The 16,471-nt window shown below is 40.0% G+C and overlaps 1 protein-coding gene across 5 annotated transcripts; it reads right to left on the bottom strand.

The window, feature by feature from the left end:
* Nucleotides 1-2,874: 2,874 nt before the first annotated feature.
* Nucleotides 2,875-16,053, bottom strand: ZNF24 (zinc finger protein 24). 5 transcript variants are annotated; one of them, XM_017874018.1, is made up of 5 exons: nt 15,859-16,053; nt 15,239-15,309; nt 10,854-11,356; nt 10,453-10,600; nt 2,875-8,402 (listed from the first exon to the last, which is right to left on the bottom strand). In XM_017874018.1, the coding sequence occupies exons 3-5, from the start codon at nt 11,271-11,273 to the stop codon at nt 7,882-7,884; spliced, it is 1,089 nt and encodes a 362-aa protein (XP_017729507.1). In that variant the 5' UTR covers nt 11,274-11,356; nt 15,239-15,309; nt 15,859-16,053; the 3' UTR covers nt 2,875-7,881. The 5 variants fall into 5 exon arrangements, with proteins under 5 accessions (XP_017729507.1, XP_017729508.1, XP_017729506.1 ...); XM_017874019.1 differs by having other exon boundaries at nt 15,257-15,309; XM_017874017.1 differs by lacking the exons at nt 15,239-15,309; nt 15,859-16,053 and adding an exon at nt 14,950-15,057.
* Nucleotides 16,054-16,471: the final 418 nt, after the last annotated feature.

Below are 16,471 nucleotides of genomic sequence, written 5' to 3'. Positions count from 1 at the left end.
TTTGATTGACTCTGACAATCTCTTCCAATTGATGCGTTTAGACCATTGATATTTCAAAGTGATTCTTGACATACCTGAATTACCATCATATTTGTTACTGTTTTCTATTTGTTGCCCTTATTTTCTGTTACTATTTTTGTCTTCTACTCTTTCTATGCCCCTTGTGATTTTTCTTTTTTTTAAAGATGTGGTCTCACTATATTGCCTGGCTGGTCTCAAACTCCTTTGTTTAAGTGATCCTCCTGCCTCAGTCGCCCAAGTAGCTGGGCCTATAGCCATGGGCCACTGCACCTGGTTCATGGGTCTTGTGATTTTAATTGAGCATTTTATATGATCCGCCCACCTTGGCCTCCCAAAGTGCTGGGATTACAGGCATGAGCCACTGCGCCTGGCCAGGTGTTGGGTATTTAAAAAATACACACACATACACATGTTCGTGTTCGTGTCTGCTACAGGGACATTGTATTCTTGAGCTTTCTTCTGGGATGTGTTTATCTTCTCAGGTCTTGCATTTAGGTTTTTACGCAGTGTTTAGGGTTTTTCTCCACAAAGTAGGCAAGATCCTTCCCTAATACTCTAACTCAGAGTTTTTTCAAACCTCAGCACTACTGCCATTTGGGGCTAATTCATTGTTATAAATTGTAGGATACTTAATAGCATTTCTGATCTCTACCCACTAAATGCCAGTAGTGTCCATCTCCTCTGGTTGTGACAACCAAAAATGTCTCCTGGGGGACAGAATTGCCCTTAAGAATTACTGCCCTGATGCTCTATGAATTATGAGGTTTTCTACTCTGGCTGATACCATTCCTGTCTCTTTGTGAGTTCTGGTGATTTTTCCCTCTAATCCGTTTGGATAGTTCTTTCCCCAAACTCAGGTAGTCTCCTTACATATATATGCTCATAAGTACTCAACTGAATACTTGAGAGAGACTCTGCAGATCTCCACTGTTGTCTTTCTGTGCACTTATCTCCTCTCTGGTACTCTGTCCTACAAAAGCTAGCCACCTCGGCCTCCCAGGACTTCTTGCTCCATCTTCTCAAGAAAACTGCCAGTCTCTGTCTGAGCCCCATTCCTTGTGCTGTGGCCTAGAAACTCTCCCCAAGCAAGTAAATGGGCAATCCAAGTTTGCCTCATGTTTTTTGTCTCTAGGGAATCCCATCTTCCCATTCCTTGCCTCTGTCTGCTATGCTACATTGATGTGAGCTCACATCAATTTATTTGATATTTAATATCAAAATAAATAATTGATATTTTATTTATTCAGGCAGGTTAGATCTGATCCCTGTACTCCATCTCGGCCTGAAGGTTTTTGTGTGATAAAACAGCGTATTTTATGTTAATTAGAAAAGTTCAGAAGACAGGAAAAATTGATAATATGGGAAAGGTGAGGATTATTGGAGTATATCTTTTCATAGGTGTGAGAAAACAGCTTGGATCCAGTGGAGAGGTTAGCCTTAGGCAGAAGCAGACAGTTGATCTAAAGTTCAGAGGAAAGAAGGAAGCTGTATATAGACATATAAACACAGGTTCCTAAATATGTATTTGTTTTCTAAATATGTATTTGTTGTAAATAATGGTGTGATATAGATGGGGAGAGGTATATAGATAGAACATTTATATAGGTGTATAGAGAACAAAAAATGTTACCGGGATGTTATTAGGATTATGGATTCCGGTGACTTTTGGGTGATTTTACTTCTAAACTTTTCCTATTACCTTTGTAATATGTAAAGAAACATTTTAAGAATTTAGATAAACTAGTTGGAGACTTAGTTTTGTTTAGCTGTTCTCAGCACCTTGTCACATTACTTGTTTGCTCAAAACCTCTAATGGTCTCTCATTACATTCAAAGAAAGTTATAGTTCCAACAATGGCTAACCAGGTCCTCCATGATCCAGCTTCTCCCTGCCACCCTCACCATTTGTCTTTGGCCTCAGCTAGTTTCCCCCATATTCATTCTGCTGTAGCCGTACTGGCCTCTTTGCTTTCTTGAACAAATGAGGCATTGCTCCTACATCAAGTTGCTTTGCAGTTGCTGTCTGCATGCCTGGAACATTCTCCAGTCTCATGGCTTGCTTCCTTATACTATCTTTTCTCCAATGTCACTTTCTCAGTGAAAACCTTTCCCGGCCAACCTATCTAAATTGCACTCTTTCCTTCTTGACATTTTGTATCACTTTCCTTTCTTCTCCCTAACCACTTGTCATCATATGACATACAATATGTTTTTAAAAACTGTTTCTCATTTACTTTGGGTTTTCCACTGCCATGTATAGTTTTTCACACACACAAGCAACAGACTAAATCCCAGAACAGTGCCTGACCCAGAGTGGGCATGTGTTGAATAAAAGCTTGCAAAATGTTTTGCTCAATTTTGAAAGACATCTCTTTGAAAATTCCATCTTGGGAGATGTGATTAATCAGAGGTGCCAGATGACATAGAGCACTGCTACATTTCCGGCCACAGAAAAGAGCCCAAAGGGTGAGGCTGCTCAGGTCTGTGTGTATTCATTCAGGTCTTGAGTCCACAGGCCTGAGAATGAAACAAAGAGCCAGAGAACCATGGAGTTGGGATGGAGGTCACTGGAAGGGCTCCAAGGGTTGCATATAGGGGATGTTTGAGGGGAATTCCCCAAGAACAATGGTAGGAGATGGGTCCAGCTCTCAGCAGTGTAACCCTTAAAGTCCCAGGTGAATGAGTCTAAAGGAAGAGTAAGAAGAGACCTGCCAAAGAGGCAACTGTGTAAAAAGCTGTTCATCCACATTCCCAACATCAGTGTTCTGTTACTATTGGAATGTAAAGTATATGTGTGTGGTGTGTGTTATAGGGAGAGTGGAGTAACAAATGGCAAAAGTTGACAGAGGCCAAATCATGGAAGGCCATGCTAATTTTATTAACTTATATAGTGCATAAAGTCTAGAATTTAAAATTACAAAGGTTTTCTACAAATCAATAAGAAAATACAAATAACCTATATTAATCAGAACAGAAACCCAATTCAATTATCTTAAACAAGAAAGGGACTTTATTGGCTCACAAAACTTTAAAGTCCGGAGGTAGGGCAGGCTTTAGGCACAGCTGGATCTAGGGCCTCCAGAAAAATGACATCAGAACTTAGTTCTCTTTCCATTTCTGCTAGCATCCGAGTTTCTCCTCAGACAGACTCTCTCCACATGGCACAAATTCAGGTTTACATGGTCCTTGATTCCTGGGATCTCCATAAAGCCTTCTTTCCAGTAGTCCCAGCAGAAGTTCTGTTGAGGACTCTCCTTAGCCTGGCTTAAGTTATATACCCATTCTTTAATCACTGTGGCTAGGAAGCTGTGGGACTCAGGAGGCCAGGCCTGGTCATGTACTCACCTAAGCCACAGGGAATGGGTTCCCCACAAATAAATAAGGGTTGTATTACTAGAAGATAGGGAAGGAGATGCTGAACAAACAATAACAAGATACCCACACATAACCCAATAGAAAGCAGGTAAAGGATACAAACAATCCACAGTAAACTATAAATGGCCAATAAACATGAAAATAACCCCAATCTCACCATTTTTTTTTATAGTCAGGGAAATGCAAAATAAGAAAAGATTCTTTTTCGCCCAACAGACAAAAACTATCAAGTGTAGGTATGGTTATATGGGAAAATGAACATTTTCCATACAGTTGGTGAAAATACAGTTATGAAGGCCTTTGGGAAGACTAAAGGTGGACAGAGAACAAACCCTTTGACCCAACAATCCACCTTACTGGACTCCAGACTAAAGAAATATTCACACACATGCACAAAGACATCTCAATAGGATGTTTACTTTGGCAATGTAATAGCGAGAGGAAAAAAATTTAAGGGAATAGTTAAATAATGGCATTTTCATAGTATTTAATCATATTCAACCATTAAAGAAATTTAAAGACCTGTTATCTTTTTTTGAGACCAAAAGCTACAGAATATGAGATCCTATTTATGTAAAAAGTGTTTTTATGTGTATGTATATTTGCATGGAAAGGTGACTAGAGGATATATGTTAAACTGTGGTGAAATGTGATTGGTAGCACTGGAGAAAAGGTCTCTCTATTCAAAGAACTGTGTTATTATTTTTTATACAATGAGAAGGTAGTCATTACACTTTCATAATTCAAAAAAGAAAAATGGGCAAAAGCAATTCACAATAGGAAATGCAAATGGCCAACAAACATGAAAAGATGTTCCTCCTCATTAACATTCAGAGAAAAGAAAGAAATTTTGCCTATCAAATTGGCAAACATTTTTAAGGATTCAGGGTTGGCAGACTGTAGGCAAACAGGCATTCTTACTAATGATGGAGTTGTAAATTGGTAAAATCTTTTTGGTACTAGTTCTCAAAACTGAAAACGTGAAATCTGATCCAATCAATTTCTAGTTATTCATCCTACAGAAATACCCACACAATTAGCAAAATACATGTACAGGAAAGTTAACTACACCTTTATCTATAGTGAACCTAATTATCAATCCATAGGGGATTAAATAAATTACAAAATATTCATGCAATGGAATAGTATATAGTTATGAAAAAAGAACATCTTCAATGTGGGCAGAGAGGAGGCAAGTCTCAGTGTAGTGCATGTGAAATGGGGTTATCTCCTACTTTATATAGTAGCTGAGGATTAAGTTAATCAATGATAAAGCACTTCAAGCCTGTCACAGCAACCACAGGTGTCAGCTATTAACACATTATTGATTAAATAAGTGTATGCCTAAATCTGGAAGAACAACAAACCGAATTATCATGACTTCTGGGTAACACTGTGAAAGGAAATACCCTTTTTCATTTTACATTTCTGCACTGTAAAAAATTCAAACCAGCAATGTATAATAGCTTTTACATTTGTTAACCATAAACACAAATTTATCGAGGTTTAATAGCCACCACCCATGGCATGGTGAATATGTCCCTGGAGTCTACAGAACCAGATGTGAGTTTTATCTCTAGGCCACATGCAAGTCACATGATCTCTGAATCTTGCTTTCCTAGTCTACAAATGTGAGATAGGTACAGTGTCTTAAGCCAATGCCTAGCATGCAGATTATTTCAGTACATGTAACCCTCCCTTCAATTTACATGAATATGAGACATACTGCTAAAGATCAACAAGTACCAACTGGGTATGACTACAGAGAGATTAACCTCCAAGAAAGCCAGAAGAAAAAACCAGCAAATGCTCAGTGGCTACTGGGCAGGTATCAGCAGTCTGCATGACCTAAAATGACTGCTCATTTGCTAACCAGATGTTCTGGCAATGCCACTGCTTGGCAACTGCCATATCACCACTTCATCAGAAGCTAGGCACTCCCCCAAATTTCTAAGATTATCTGTGTGGGTAATAAATGATTGTGTGGATGGAATTTTAAAAATCACTACAGAGTATTCAAAATCAATTTGTATAGTGGGGACTAAGCCTAACCAGAGAGAGAAAGTACACATCTCATCATTTCCTCTTTTTGTGTGCTACCATCCAGTTTGTTTTGGTCCAGTCCCTTTTCCCCACAGAGCTTTGCCTTAGCCTCAGAATCCTTTCTGAACAATGCAGATATTAGAGCTGCCAAGACAAAGACAGTATTTGCCAACCCTAATACTACTTTTTCTACACTCACATTACCAAATATCTTTGGCATTTATGACAAATCTACCACAGGGAAGCTTCCTTGTATATAGGAACCATATACGATCTTAAAAAGCATGACATAACAGCCATTGCTCCCTTCTTACCTACTCTGATACAAGAATTCTGTCATCCCAGCTGTCTTCCAAATATGCCACCTCAAAACCTACTTGGAAAGAAGCCAGTTATAAATAAATAAATCACATCATTTATCTTAAAGCAGAGGAGTTTATAGCTTTATTGGACATTGACTTGTTTTCCCTCAGCCACAGAGAAAAAGACCCAAACAGAAGTCCCTACATTTTCTTGTATAACTTAAAATACATTATATCATTACTACATATTTATACTTCAATAAATCTTAATCTATAAAGCACATTGTTTTATAACTGTTATCAGAAAACCTATAAACAAGCTCCATTCTGCCTCACTTCTCCAACCAGCTGGCCTTGCATTTATTACTATGCTTTTTAATAGGCTCACGCAAAATCTCACCTTCCATTTTTAAACTTGATCCAAGCACCAGATATAACCAAAATCTCTGAACTAGGAAATATTTGTATTCACATGGGTCATTTTCCACACAATGATGCCCATTATAAAAAAAAGCCTCCTCTCATATTCTATATTTTAACTTCCAGAGTTTTCCACTCAACAGTAGAACCACAGTACTTGGAATTCTCAGCCAAGGAGTATATAATCCTACTACTACAATGTATTACTTTAATACATTTTTAAAAATGTGTTAAGACTGAAAATTAAAAAAAAATTCAATTCTGATAGGATAGTTAATAAACTAGTTGTTAATAGTCTAGTTGTTTATTTTTTAAATAGAACAGTCCGTTCAACTTAATATGTAGGTACAACCTCAATGCTATTAAGAGATTGATTAGTTCTTTAAAAAGATTCGCAAACTTCCAAATTGTGGTAAGAGTATCGTGGACTCAGCTCTGAAGACCACTGGAGAGCGAGCTAGCTCTTTGAGCCAAGTCCTCCTCCCCTTCCAAATACAACACCCTGGTAAAAGAACTATAGTTCTGGGAACCTCACAGGTGACCTCCCCTGAGGAATGCTCAGACAAGGGGAAGAGGCTAACTCACATAAAACAGCAAACCCCTATGATTTACAGTGGAAGAATACCTACCTACTTATGGTAGGATTACAGTACCTAGCACAGTGCCTTGTCGGTAGAAAATGTTTAATAAACGCATGGCTGCTTTTTTAGCCTGATGTTCAACCCTTTTGTACCAAAGGAATAAAAAATAGGTAACCTGATACTTGTCCACCTGTCAGGGAATTTTCTATCCTTAGCAAAGATGAAGGCAAAATAATGATGAATTTGATCATCTTTTTCTAAAAGCCATGACAGACCATTACCCTTATGTTTACATTTGCCCTTCAACACTGCCATCCACTACAAAATATTTCCCTAGTGTTATAATTTCTACCTTCATTATTTTACAATTGTCTATTGTTTAGACTGTATGCTTTTTAATAATATATGGGAAAATATTATTTTCATTAGTAAGATGACTCCAAATTATAGAGAGGATGAGTAGCTTTTGAATTTTCCTGCAGGCAGAATATAAATTCTTGATACACTTCAATTCTTAGATCAAAGTATTTGTGTATCTTCCCCAATCAAGGTGTTCCATTCACTTTTTGATGTTTTATCACCATCACTTCTTATCTGAGATCTTATGGCTCATTTTGAGGCTCTTAGCCATCCATTATCCTCTATTTTCTCAAATGCATATTCAAATTAGGTAAAAGGAAACAAGGGTAAATTTTTAAAAGATGGTTTAAAATGGTTTTCAGACTGTAATTCCTGTTGCCTTTTTATAAGGGAATGTATCCTTATAAAGAACATTTCAATGATCAATGCAGAAATAACATATTTGTCTTTAAAAAAAAAAGGAAACTTTCAAGAAAGGGACAATGAATCAGGTAGTTCATTATTTGGAGAATAGAGACATAAACATCACATGGAAAATTTAGGCATTCAGACCTGAATTAAGTTTAAAATTTCAGTTTCTAGGCAGGTACGACACCATTTCTTTCAAGATAAAATCATAATGATGAGTGAAGATTTTTACATTTCCCAGTGGATTTTCTGACAGTCAATAGGGAAAAAACTATTCTGCATCATTTCATATTTTAAATTTTGTCTTCATTTCTGAAGAAAAAGACCTGAGTGCTGATTTTTTTTTTTCAATTTCTTAAACTTTCACAACATTCAGAAGTTTTCTGCGTTGTGTCTTCTCTGATGTCTAAAAAGATTTGAGCTTTGACTATACGATTTCCCACACTGAACGCATTCATAAGGTTTCTCCCCAGTATGGATTCTCTGATGATTAATAAGCCCTGAATTCTGGCTAAAGGCTTTCCCACATTCAAGACATTTGTAAGGTTTTTCTCCAGTGTGGACTCTCTGGTGTTGCACAAGAATGGAACTTCGGCTGAATGCTTTCCCACACTCAACACATCCATAAGGTTTCTCCCCACTGTGAATTCTTTGATGAAGAATAAGGGCTGAGCCCTGACTGAAGTGTTTTCCACATTCATCACATATATGTTGTTTCTTTCGAGAGGGATTTCTCTTTCTTTCAAACCTGCCCTTGGGGAAACAGGTTTCTCCATATTTAAAAATCTGAGGAACACCCATATTGAGAGTACCAGGAACTTCATGGGATTCTACTGCTGAAGGAAGCTCCTGCTTTGGAGCTAGTGCTCCATTTTCAGTCCTACCATCATCATCTGAAAAAAACAGAAAATGTAAATATCATTCATTATCTATTAAGGGAAAAAGAAACCTAAAAAAAATTTTTTTAATGAATTAAATAGCTTGCACACATCTATAAACCACTCTGAAACTGGTGTTAAGGCCTGTTCTCAAAAAAGAAAAATGAAATTACTCTGAAATAACAGTATAACATCATGATATATCTGAATAAAACATAGGCAAGTGGTTTATAAATGGTAGTCAGGAAACAAAGGGCAGAAAGATGGTAGATTCTAAGATGGCTAGGGAGATAGTCAAAGTTATGTGGCTAGGTATGGATGAAACGTTGTAAGAATAAAAATAAAATAAAACTGGCCAGTAGGAAATCATTATAATGTTCTTTTGCTTTGAGAAAGGGAGACATTACATCAAAATACAAAGAAGTAAATTTAAAAAACCTGTCAGAAAGTGGCTATTTCTGAAATGAACAAGACAAGTCAGGTCACAGCCAATGTTAGACTAAAAGCAGAACACAGGAGTCTTGACACGAAGGGGCTGAAGATAAGCTGGGGGCATCCTGTGTTAACCAAACACATGACATAAAAATTCAGTATGCCCCTAATAAACGAAAGTTTTCCAATAAAAGAAGCTTGCCCCATGTGATATTTGTCATGGTACTTAGAAAAATGGTTATTTCTAAGCCAGTGAAACATGTCCAATGAAAGAAAAGCCTGAATTACCAACAGGTAGTAGCATCACTCACATGCAGGCAGAGATAACAGCGTCATTTAAGACTTTTCTGAAACTTCATGCCTTAAGGAGTAAAGATACAGTTAATCTAGGGTTAGCAACTGCCTTCAGTGAAGAGGGAAATAGTAAATCATTAACAAAAAGATAAAGTCAGGAGATAGGGCTAAGAGAGAGAGACTGAAAGGTTAGAGGACAGTGAGGCTTGGAGACTTGAAAAACAGAGGAGTGAGTTTGAAGATTAAGTGGAGACAAACGGCACACAGGAAACAGAAATTCCCAAGTGTGGAAGAGACTAGACAGCTGAAATAAGGCTATTTAAACATAGGTGAAAAGTCACTCTAAAATTCAGATGAGAAGTTGAAAATATCAACCCCATATATCAAGAATGATGCTTCTCAAACTTTACTGCACAGAAGAATGTCCCATGAAACATGTAAAACTGCAGATTTTCAGCAGACTTCAGCCCCATCCCAAAAGTTCTGATTGGCTGGCACTGTCCCCTCAGATGTGAAGAAAACCTGCTCAGACCTCATTCAATGACATATAAGCACCATCTACAACTACCTCAAGGAATGATTACTAAAGCAGAGTCAAACAAAATTTCATTTTAGTTCACATAAACATGAGAAAGCAATCTAGCAGTTTTAGGAATAAACTGGGCCATATCAAAGGATACACATAAGTATATGGTGTTAATGGCCAATATAATGGGAAAGACCAGTCTCGTGAATTAATACAACTGTGAGCTTTTAGAAAAGCTTTTCTGCATTTAAAGCATGTTATAGCTAAGAAGGCTTTTTTTACATAAATACTTAGAAAAAGGAAAAAAATTACTCCAAATATAATTTCTACAAAAGAAGCTTCTTAGAAGAAAATGACTCTAGGTAGACGTTGAAGAAAATCAGAAATAAATATTTAGAAAGACTTCAGTGATATACAACAGAGAGATGAGAAGAGGTTTTCAGGTAAGCTTACTGTACCAATGGAATTAGGCAGATTGAAAGTAAAAAGGATGGAAAACGGATGACAAGTAATACTGAATGTAAAATAGAGGGACTTGGTCCATGGGTGGGTGCTGGCTCAAAGTAAGGCACATGCTAGCCTGACATGGGCAACTCTTTTTAGGAAGGAAACTCAAACGGAAGAAAAGGGTGAAGATGTTAATGTCTAGGAATAAAAGATCTGAGGCCAGCAAAATCAACTTAATCAGAAAAAAACTGAGATCTTAGATTAAGAGTGATATGACCCCCCCCACCAGTGAGAACAAGAAAAGTTCTGAACAAACGGCCTACGCTCTCTTTCACCCTCTAGTCCACACAGAGTTCTGGTCCTCACCACAGTGCCTTAGGGAATGGAGCTCCCAGGATGCCCACTTGAGCTGGTTCTCCACAGCATCAAGCTCAGAACTTGGTAATCCCTGAGCTTCTTCTTGAGATACCATGTCTTCTACTAGTACTTCCCGTTTTCGTCGACGGAGAGAAACCTGGAAACAGAAAGACGTGATTCAGAGAAGGAACTGTAATGAGAATCAGAACCAGAAACATGTAAGAGAAACCCCATAAAACAAATATTGCAGAAGCCTAGATGGCAAAGAAGCACAGATAACAGGGAGTGGTAGGGACATGGGGGAAAAGGTATAAACATAATTCTAACTTAGTTGAGTGGAATTAATTTAGCAGCTTTGCCTACTACTTTGCCAGTGCTTCTGACCCAGGAAATGACACAAGCAGGCTCACCGGTTGTCCAGGGTCATCAAGTTCACTCTCCAAATCCTCCAGCACTGTCACTGCCTCCTCTCCATTCTCTGGATGATGATCTCGAACCCAAGTCTGTAGCTCTTTGGGTAGGATGGCAACAAACTGCTCCAGCACTACCAGCTCCAAGATTTGCTCTTTTGTGTGCGTCTCTGGCCTGAGCCACAGACGGCAAAGTTCTCGGAGCTGGCTCACAGCCTCACGGGGCCCAGGTGAATCCTGGTATCCAAACTGCCTGAATCGCTGTCGGAAAATCTCTGGGTCTGGGAGATGGTTCCAGGGGATACTTGATCCCTCTTCGCCATCAGGATCCTCCTCCAACTTCACTCTCAGAATTTTTTCCTCTTCATCTGGAGTTGGGATGATAAGTATTGAATCTTCTTCCACTGACTGTGCAGACATTCTGATTTATAATATTTCAAGAAAATACAACTGAGGCAGAATATAAGCCTCAGGGCAATACCCCGTTTTCTTCACAGGCACTCCTGAGGCACAAGAAATAAAAGATATATAAATAAGCAAAAATATCCTAAGAATTTGGACTTACACTGATAAAAGTAAAAGATACTTGTTCTTTGACGGAGTTAAAAATTCCAGTTAATAACCTACACCAGGATTTGGCAAACTACAGCTTCGCGGCCAAATCTAGCCTGTCACCCATTTCTGTACAACACTTGCACCAATAATAATTTTCACATTTTTAAATGGCTGTGGTCTTCACCACAGTGCCTTAGGGAATGGAGCTCCCTAAAATCAAATGAATACCTAATGATATTTAGGGAATGGAGCTCCCCAAAGTCATATGAATACCTCATGACACGTGAAAATGATACGAAATTAACATGACTGTATCCATAAAAAATTGTACTTACTCATACTTCACGCTACAATAGCAGAGTTGAGTAGTTTCAACAGACTAGATGGCCTAAAAAAACCCAACACAGTCATGCACTACAAAATGATGTTTGGGTCAATGAAGGACCTCACAGATGACAGTGCTCTCATAAGATTATAATGCAGCTGAAAAATTCAAGATTCACCTAGTGACACTGTAGCTGTTGTAAGATTAATGCATTATTCACATGTTTGTGGTGATGGTGGTGTAAACAAACCTGTTGTGTTGCCAGTTTAACACATACAGTTATGTATGATACACAAAACTTGATAACAATAAACGACTATGTTACTTGTTTATGTATTTACTATACTTTTCATACTATACTATTTTAGAGTGTGCTCCTTCTACTTATTAAAAAAAAGTTAACTGCAAAATGGCCTCAGGCAGGTCCTTCAGGGGCTATTATAGAAGGCACTGTTATCACAGAGATGACAGCTTCATGCCCGTTATTGCTCCTGAAAACCTTCCAGTGGGACAAGATACGGAGGTAGAAGGCAATGATATTGATAATCCAGACCCTGTGTAAGCCTAAGCTAATGCAAGTGTTTGTCTTAGTTTTTAACAAAAAAATTCCAAAAGGAAAAAAAAAAAAACTGGCTAGGTGCAGTGGTTCACATCTGTAATCCTAGCACTATAGGAGGCTGAGGCAGGAGGATCACTAAAGACCAGGAGTTCAAGGCTCCACTGAGCTATGATCGCACCACTGCATTCCAGCCTGGGCAACAGAGTGAGACCCTGTCTCTAAAAAATGAATTTAAAAATAGCAAAAAGCTGGGCCTGGTGCGGTGGCTCACACCTGTAATCCCAGCACTTTGGGAGGCCGAGGCGGGCAGATCACGAGGTCAAGAGATCGAGACCATCCTGGCCAACATGGTGAAACCTGTTTCTACTAAAAATACAAAAATTAGTTGGGCGTGGTGGCTCACGCCTTAGTCCCAGCTACTCGGGAGGCTGAAGCAGGAGAATCTCTTGAACCCGGGAGGTGGAGGCTGCAGTAAGCCATGATCGCGCCACTGCACTCCAGCCTGGCGACAGAGCGAGACTCTGTCGCAAAAAGCTTACAAAATAAAGATATAAATATATTTACACAGCTGTACAATGTGTTTGTATTTTAAGCGAAGTGTTATCACAAAATAGTAAAAACGTTAAAAAAAAATTAAGTTTGTAAGTGAAAAAGTTCCAGTAAGCTAAGGTTAATCATTGAAAAAAAAAGTTTTCTTAATAAATTTAGTGTAGCCTAAGTGTTCAGTGTTTATATAATCTATAGGAGTGTACAGTAAAGTCCTAGGCCTCCAAATTCACCACTCACTCACTGACTTCTTAGAGCAACTTCCAATCCAGCAAGGTCCATTCATGGTAAGTGCCCTGTACAGGCATACCTTTTTTTTTTTTTTTACACCTTTTATATCATCTTTTACTTATTTTTTCTATGTTTTGATACACAAATAGTTAGCATTGTGTTACAATTCTCTACAGTATTCAGTACAGCAACATGCTGTACAGGTTTGTAGCCTAGGCACAATAGGCCATACCAGATAGCCTAAGTGTGTAATAGGCTACGCCACCTAGGTTTGTGTAAGTACATTCTACGACGTTCGCACAAGGATGAAATAGCCTAACACATTTCTCAGACCGTAGCACTATCGTTAAATTATGCATGAACTTACTTACTATATGGCCACTTACAGGAAAATTCTGCCAATCATGACCTACTAAGACGACAAACCCTATGTCAATAATCAAAAGAATCCAAGTAAGAACCAGACTACTTCAGTGCTTTCTAAATGTGCGTGACCCTGGAACGCATTATTTGCAATTCAGGATTGGTGTTTCCTGACACACACAAGTCAACCAAAACGAAGGTTTGCTTTATTATTATGTGCTTAAAAAAATTTTACCACTTAAAAAATATTTTTAAGGTATTTAAGAACTCCTTGGACTTAAAATATATGTGAAAAAAATGTTCACTTGCTGAGTAACAGATTACATAATATTGAAAAGATCATATGTGAAAAACAGATCACATAATTTTGAAAAATTATCTTGCACATAATACGTAAATATTCAGTCTTCCACCACACCATACGTACATTTATATTTATGATAGGCATTAATCACAGAAAATTCTATTAAGAAAAGGCACTCGCATAAGCACCTTAAGTTCTTGCAGTGGTCCAGTGTCTTGTCCTTACACTGGATGACTCACAGTTTCCCCAGCTTCTACCTTCAGGGAAACTGTATGCTGTTTCTGGACCTTTATTATTTGCACTATCACGCCCGTGCTGTTGTTTATGACACATACTAGCAATGAGCCATGCAGCCTATTCTAGTTATTTACTCAGGGCCCAAATTCTGAACAACTTAAAAAAACTTATCGTAACCCAAGCAAGATGAAGACTGGAATCAGAAAAGGCCTTATCAGACAAGTAATACATACTGGTTTAATTAAATACCCTGGAGTGTGGTGGCCTTATAAATAAGGTCTAGCCAACATTGATTTGTTCCTATTCCAAGACCCTGCTTATCAACGGTGCAACTATTTCTACATAAATTTCTCTTCCTTTTATGCTGTAGAGCATACTGCTTGTGGGAAATGGAGGGAAGGCCGACGGTCCCGACAATGTTTGGTCAGGGCACCTCGTTCCAGGTGATCGCCCACCTTACTGCTGCAAAGACCCGCTGTGTACCCCGATCCCGGCCAGTCCTCTAGCCCCTCTTCCCAGCACTCAGGACGGCGGATTTCAGATGACCAAAGACCACCCTGTGACAACAGCGTCGGAACCACGGCACTTCCGCCTGCGGCCGGTGGGACTACAAATCCCAACAGCCCCGCGCAAGTCTCGCCCCACAACCACCTCCTCCCAACACAACTCCCAGAACCCTCCGCGAGACGCCAGGGCCTCGAAATAGAACAAAACCGGCCGGGGGGGGAGGGGGAAGGTGAGGGTCTCGGCGGACAGAGCGGGATAGAGAGCTCTCTGCAGACGCCGAAGACCCAAGCAAGCCTGCCGCCTACCTCTCCCCGCCCCACAACTGCTAGGCGCGGAGATCGCGGCCTGTTCCCCGCGCCTCCCGGGAAGCTGAGGAAGGTCCCGGGAAGGCTTCCCCGCCGGCTCCTGCTAAGAGGTCCGCAGACCCTAGCCCGGTGTCCCCCTCCCTCTCATAACGTTCCCCGCACACCGGCGCAAACCTCTGGCTCAGGAACCGCAGCAGCTTCGCTGTCCACGGCAGACGCAGAAACGCCGTTCACAAGCCTTTTCCCAGAAGCCCCCGGCACGGGCTGCTTCCGGTCTGCGGGCCTGAGGAGGCGGGGAGAGGTAAAGCCCACGTTGCCATGGAGAAGCACCCCGGGCGGGGGAGGGGCGGCCCCACGACAATGACCGCATTGAGGCTGCGCTTGGCCTCGCGCCTGGAACAGCCTATCGTCCTCTGGACCGTTTAAAAGAAAAGAAAAAGTAGAGGACTCTACCGTTAACATAGTCCTTACAGTTTCGCAAGCCCTTTCACGTGCATTATCTTGTGGATCCTCTCAGTAATCCCCTGCAAGAAGGAATAAAAGCGAGTATTTGTGAAAGCTTACTACATTGTGCCAGGCGCTCTCATCGTGCTTTACATGTCATTTATTTTTTCACAAATAAATGATGTAGGAACTTTCATTATCCCCATTTCACAGCTGAGATAGTTGAGGCACAAATACAGTAAATAACTTGACAAGAGCTCACAACTCATTTGTGGGTAGCAGGATTTGAAACCAAGACGTGATTCAAATCTTTGGCTCCCACTAGTTATGTCACGGAGCTTTATTCTGACCTATTTATCTGTCAGGAAAACTAGATGAGACAGGTTAAGGGTTTTGGCAGCGATGTCACGGTGAATTTGTAGAATGCATGGTCATCTTCAAGCTGGGCATTTTATACCATAAAACAGCTGCTGACGCAATCATTTATTACAAATCAGACCACTTCACTCCCCTATTTAAAGCCCTCCAATTTATGCCATAATAATTTATGAAAACTCCTTATAATGTCTTGTAAGTCCCCCGTGGCCTGTTGCCTGCCCGCACCCCCAGACCCTGGCGCCCCCAGTCACCTCAGCTCTTCAGCTCCGTGTGGCCCAAGATCCTCAGCCTCACCGCCAGCCTTTCATGACACATGACCCTTCATGGCACTATTATTAATGGAAGTGATCTCATTTATTTACTTGTTTTTTGTTTTGTTTTGCCTTTAAGTTCCTTAAGGGCAGGGACCTTGTCTGTCTTGTTCACCACAGCATCCCAGCCTAGACCCCGGAAGCTGACTGCCTGGTAAATAGAGAACACAATAAATGTTTGTTGAATAAATAAATGAATTGTGGGATGGTTACATCGCTGCCTTTAGTTAGGTCACATGATTGGCATCAGACACCACACAAAGGAGCCCTGTTGTTTAAGGACTGGTCAAAAGTGCAGATCCAACCTAACATAAGCATTTCAAGTTCCTCAGGCTTTGACTTTTTGCCTCATTCGGGAAAATGCCCTCTGCAGAGTGCCATCAGGCTCTGCTGGATTCGTGCATGAAGAGAGCAAGTGAGCCAGCAGCTGATGCTATACCACTGCTTTTCATTCCGACCAGAGCTTTTCTCACAACCCGTGCTAACACTTCTCTCTTCACTGCAGGAAGCTTCAGAAATCCAGCCTTTTCACTCTGCTACTTGGACACGGCCC

This window comes from Rhinopithecus bieti, unplaced genomic scaffold (assembly GCF_001698545.2).
Source record: "Rhinopithecus bieti isolate Rb0 unplaced genomic scaffold, ASM169854v2 scaffold_5260, whole genome shotgun sequence".
Lineage (NCBI taxonomy): Eukaryota > Metazoa > Chordata > Mammalia > Primates > Cercopithecidae > Rhinopithecus > Rhinopithecus bieti.
Note: the sequence above shows the minus strand (reverse complement) of the source record. Positions and strands in the feature narration are given on the sequence as shown.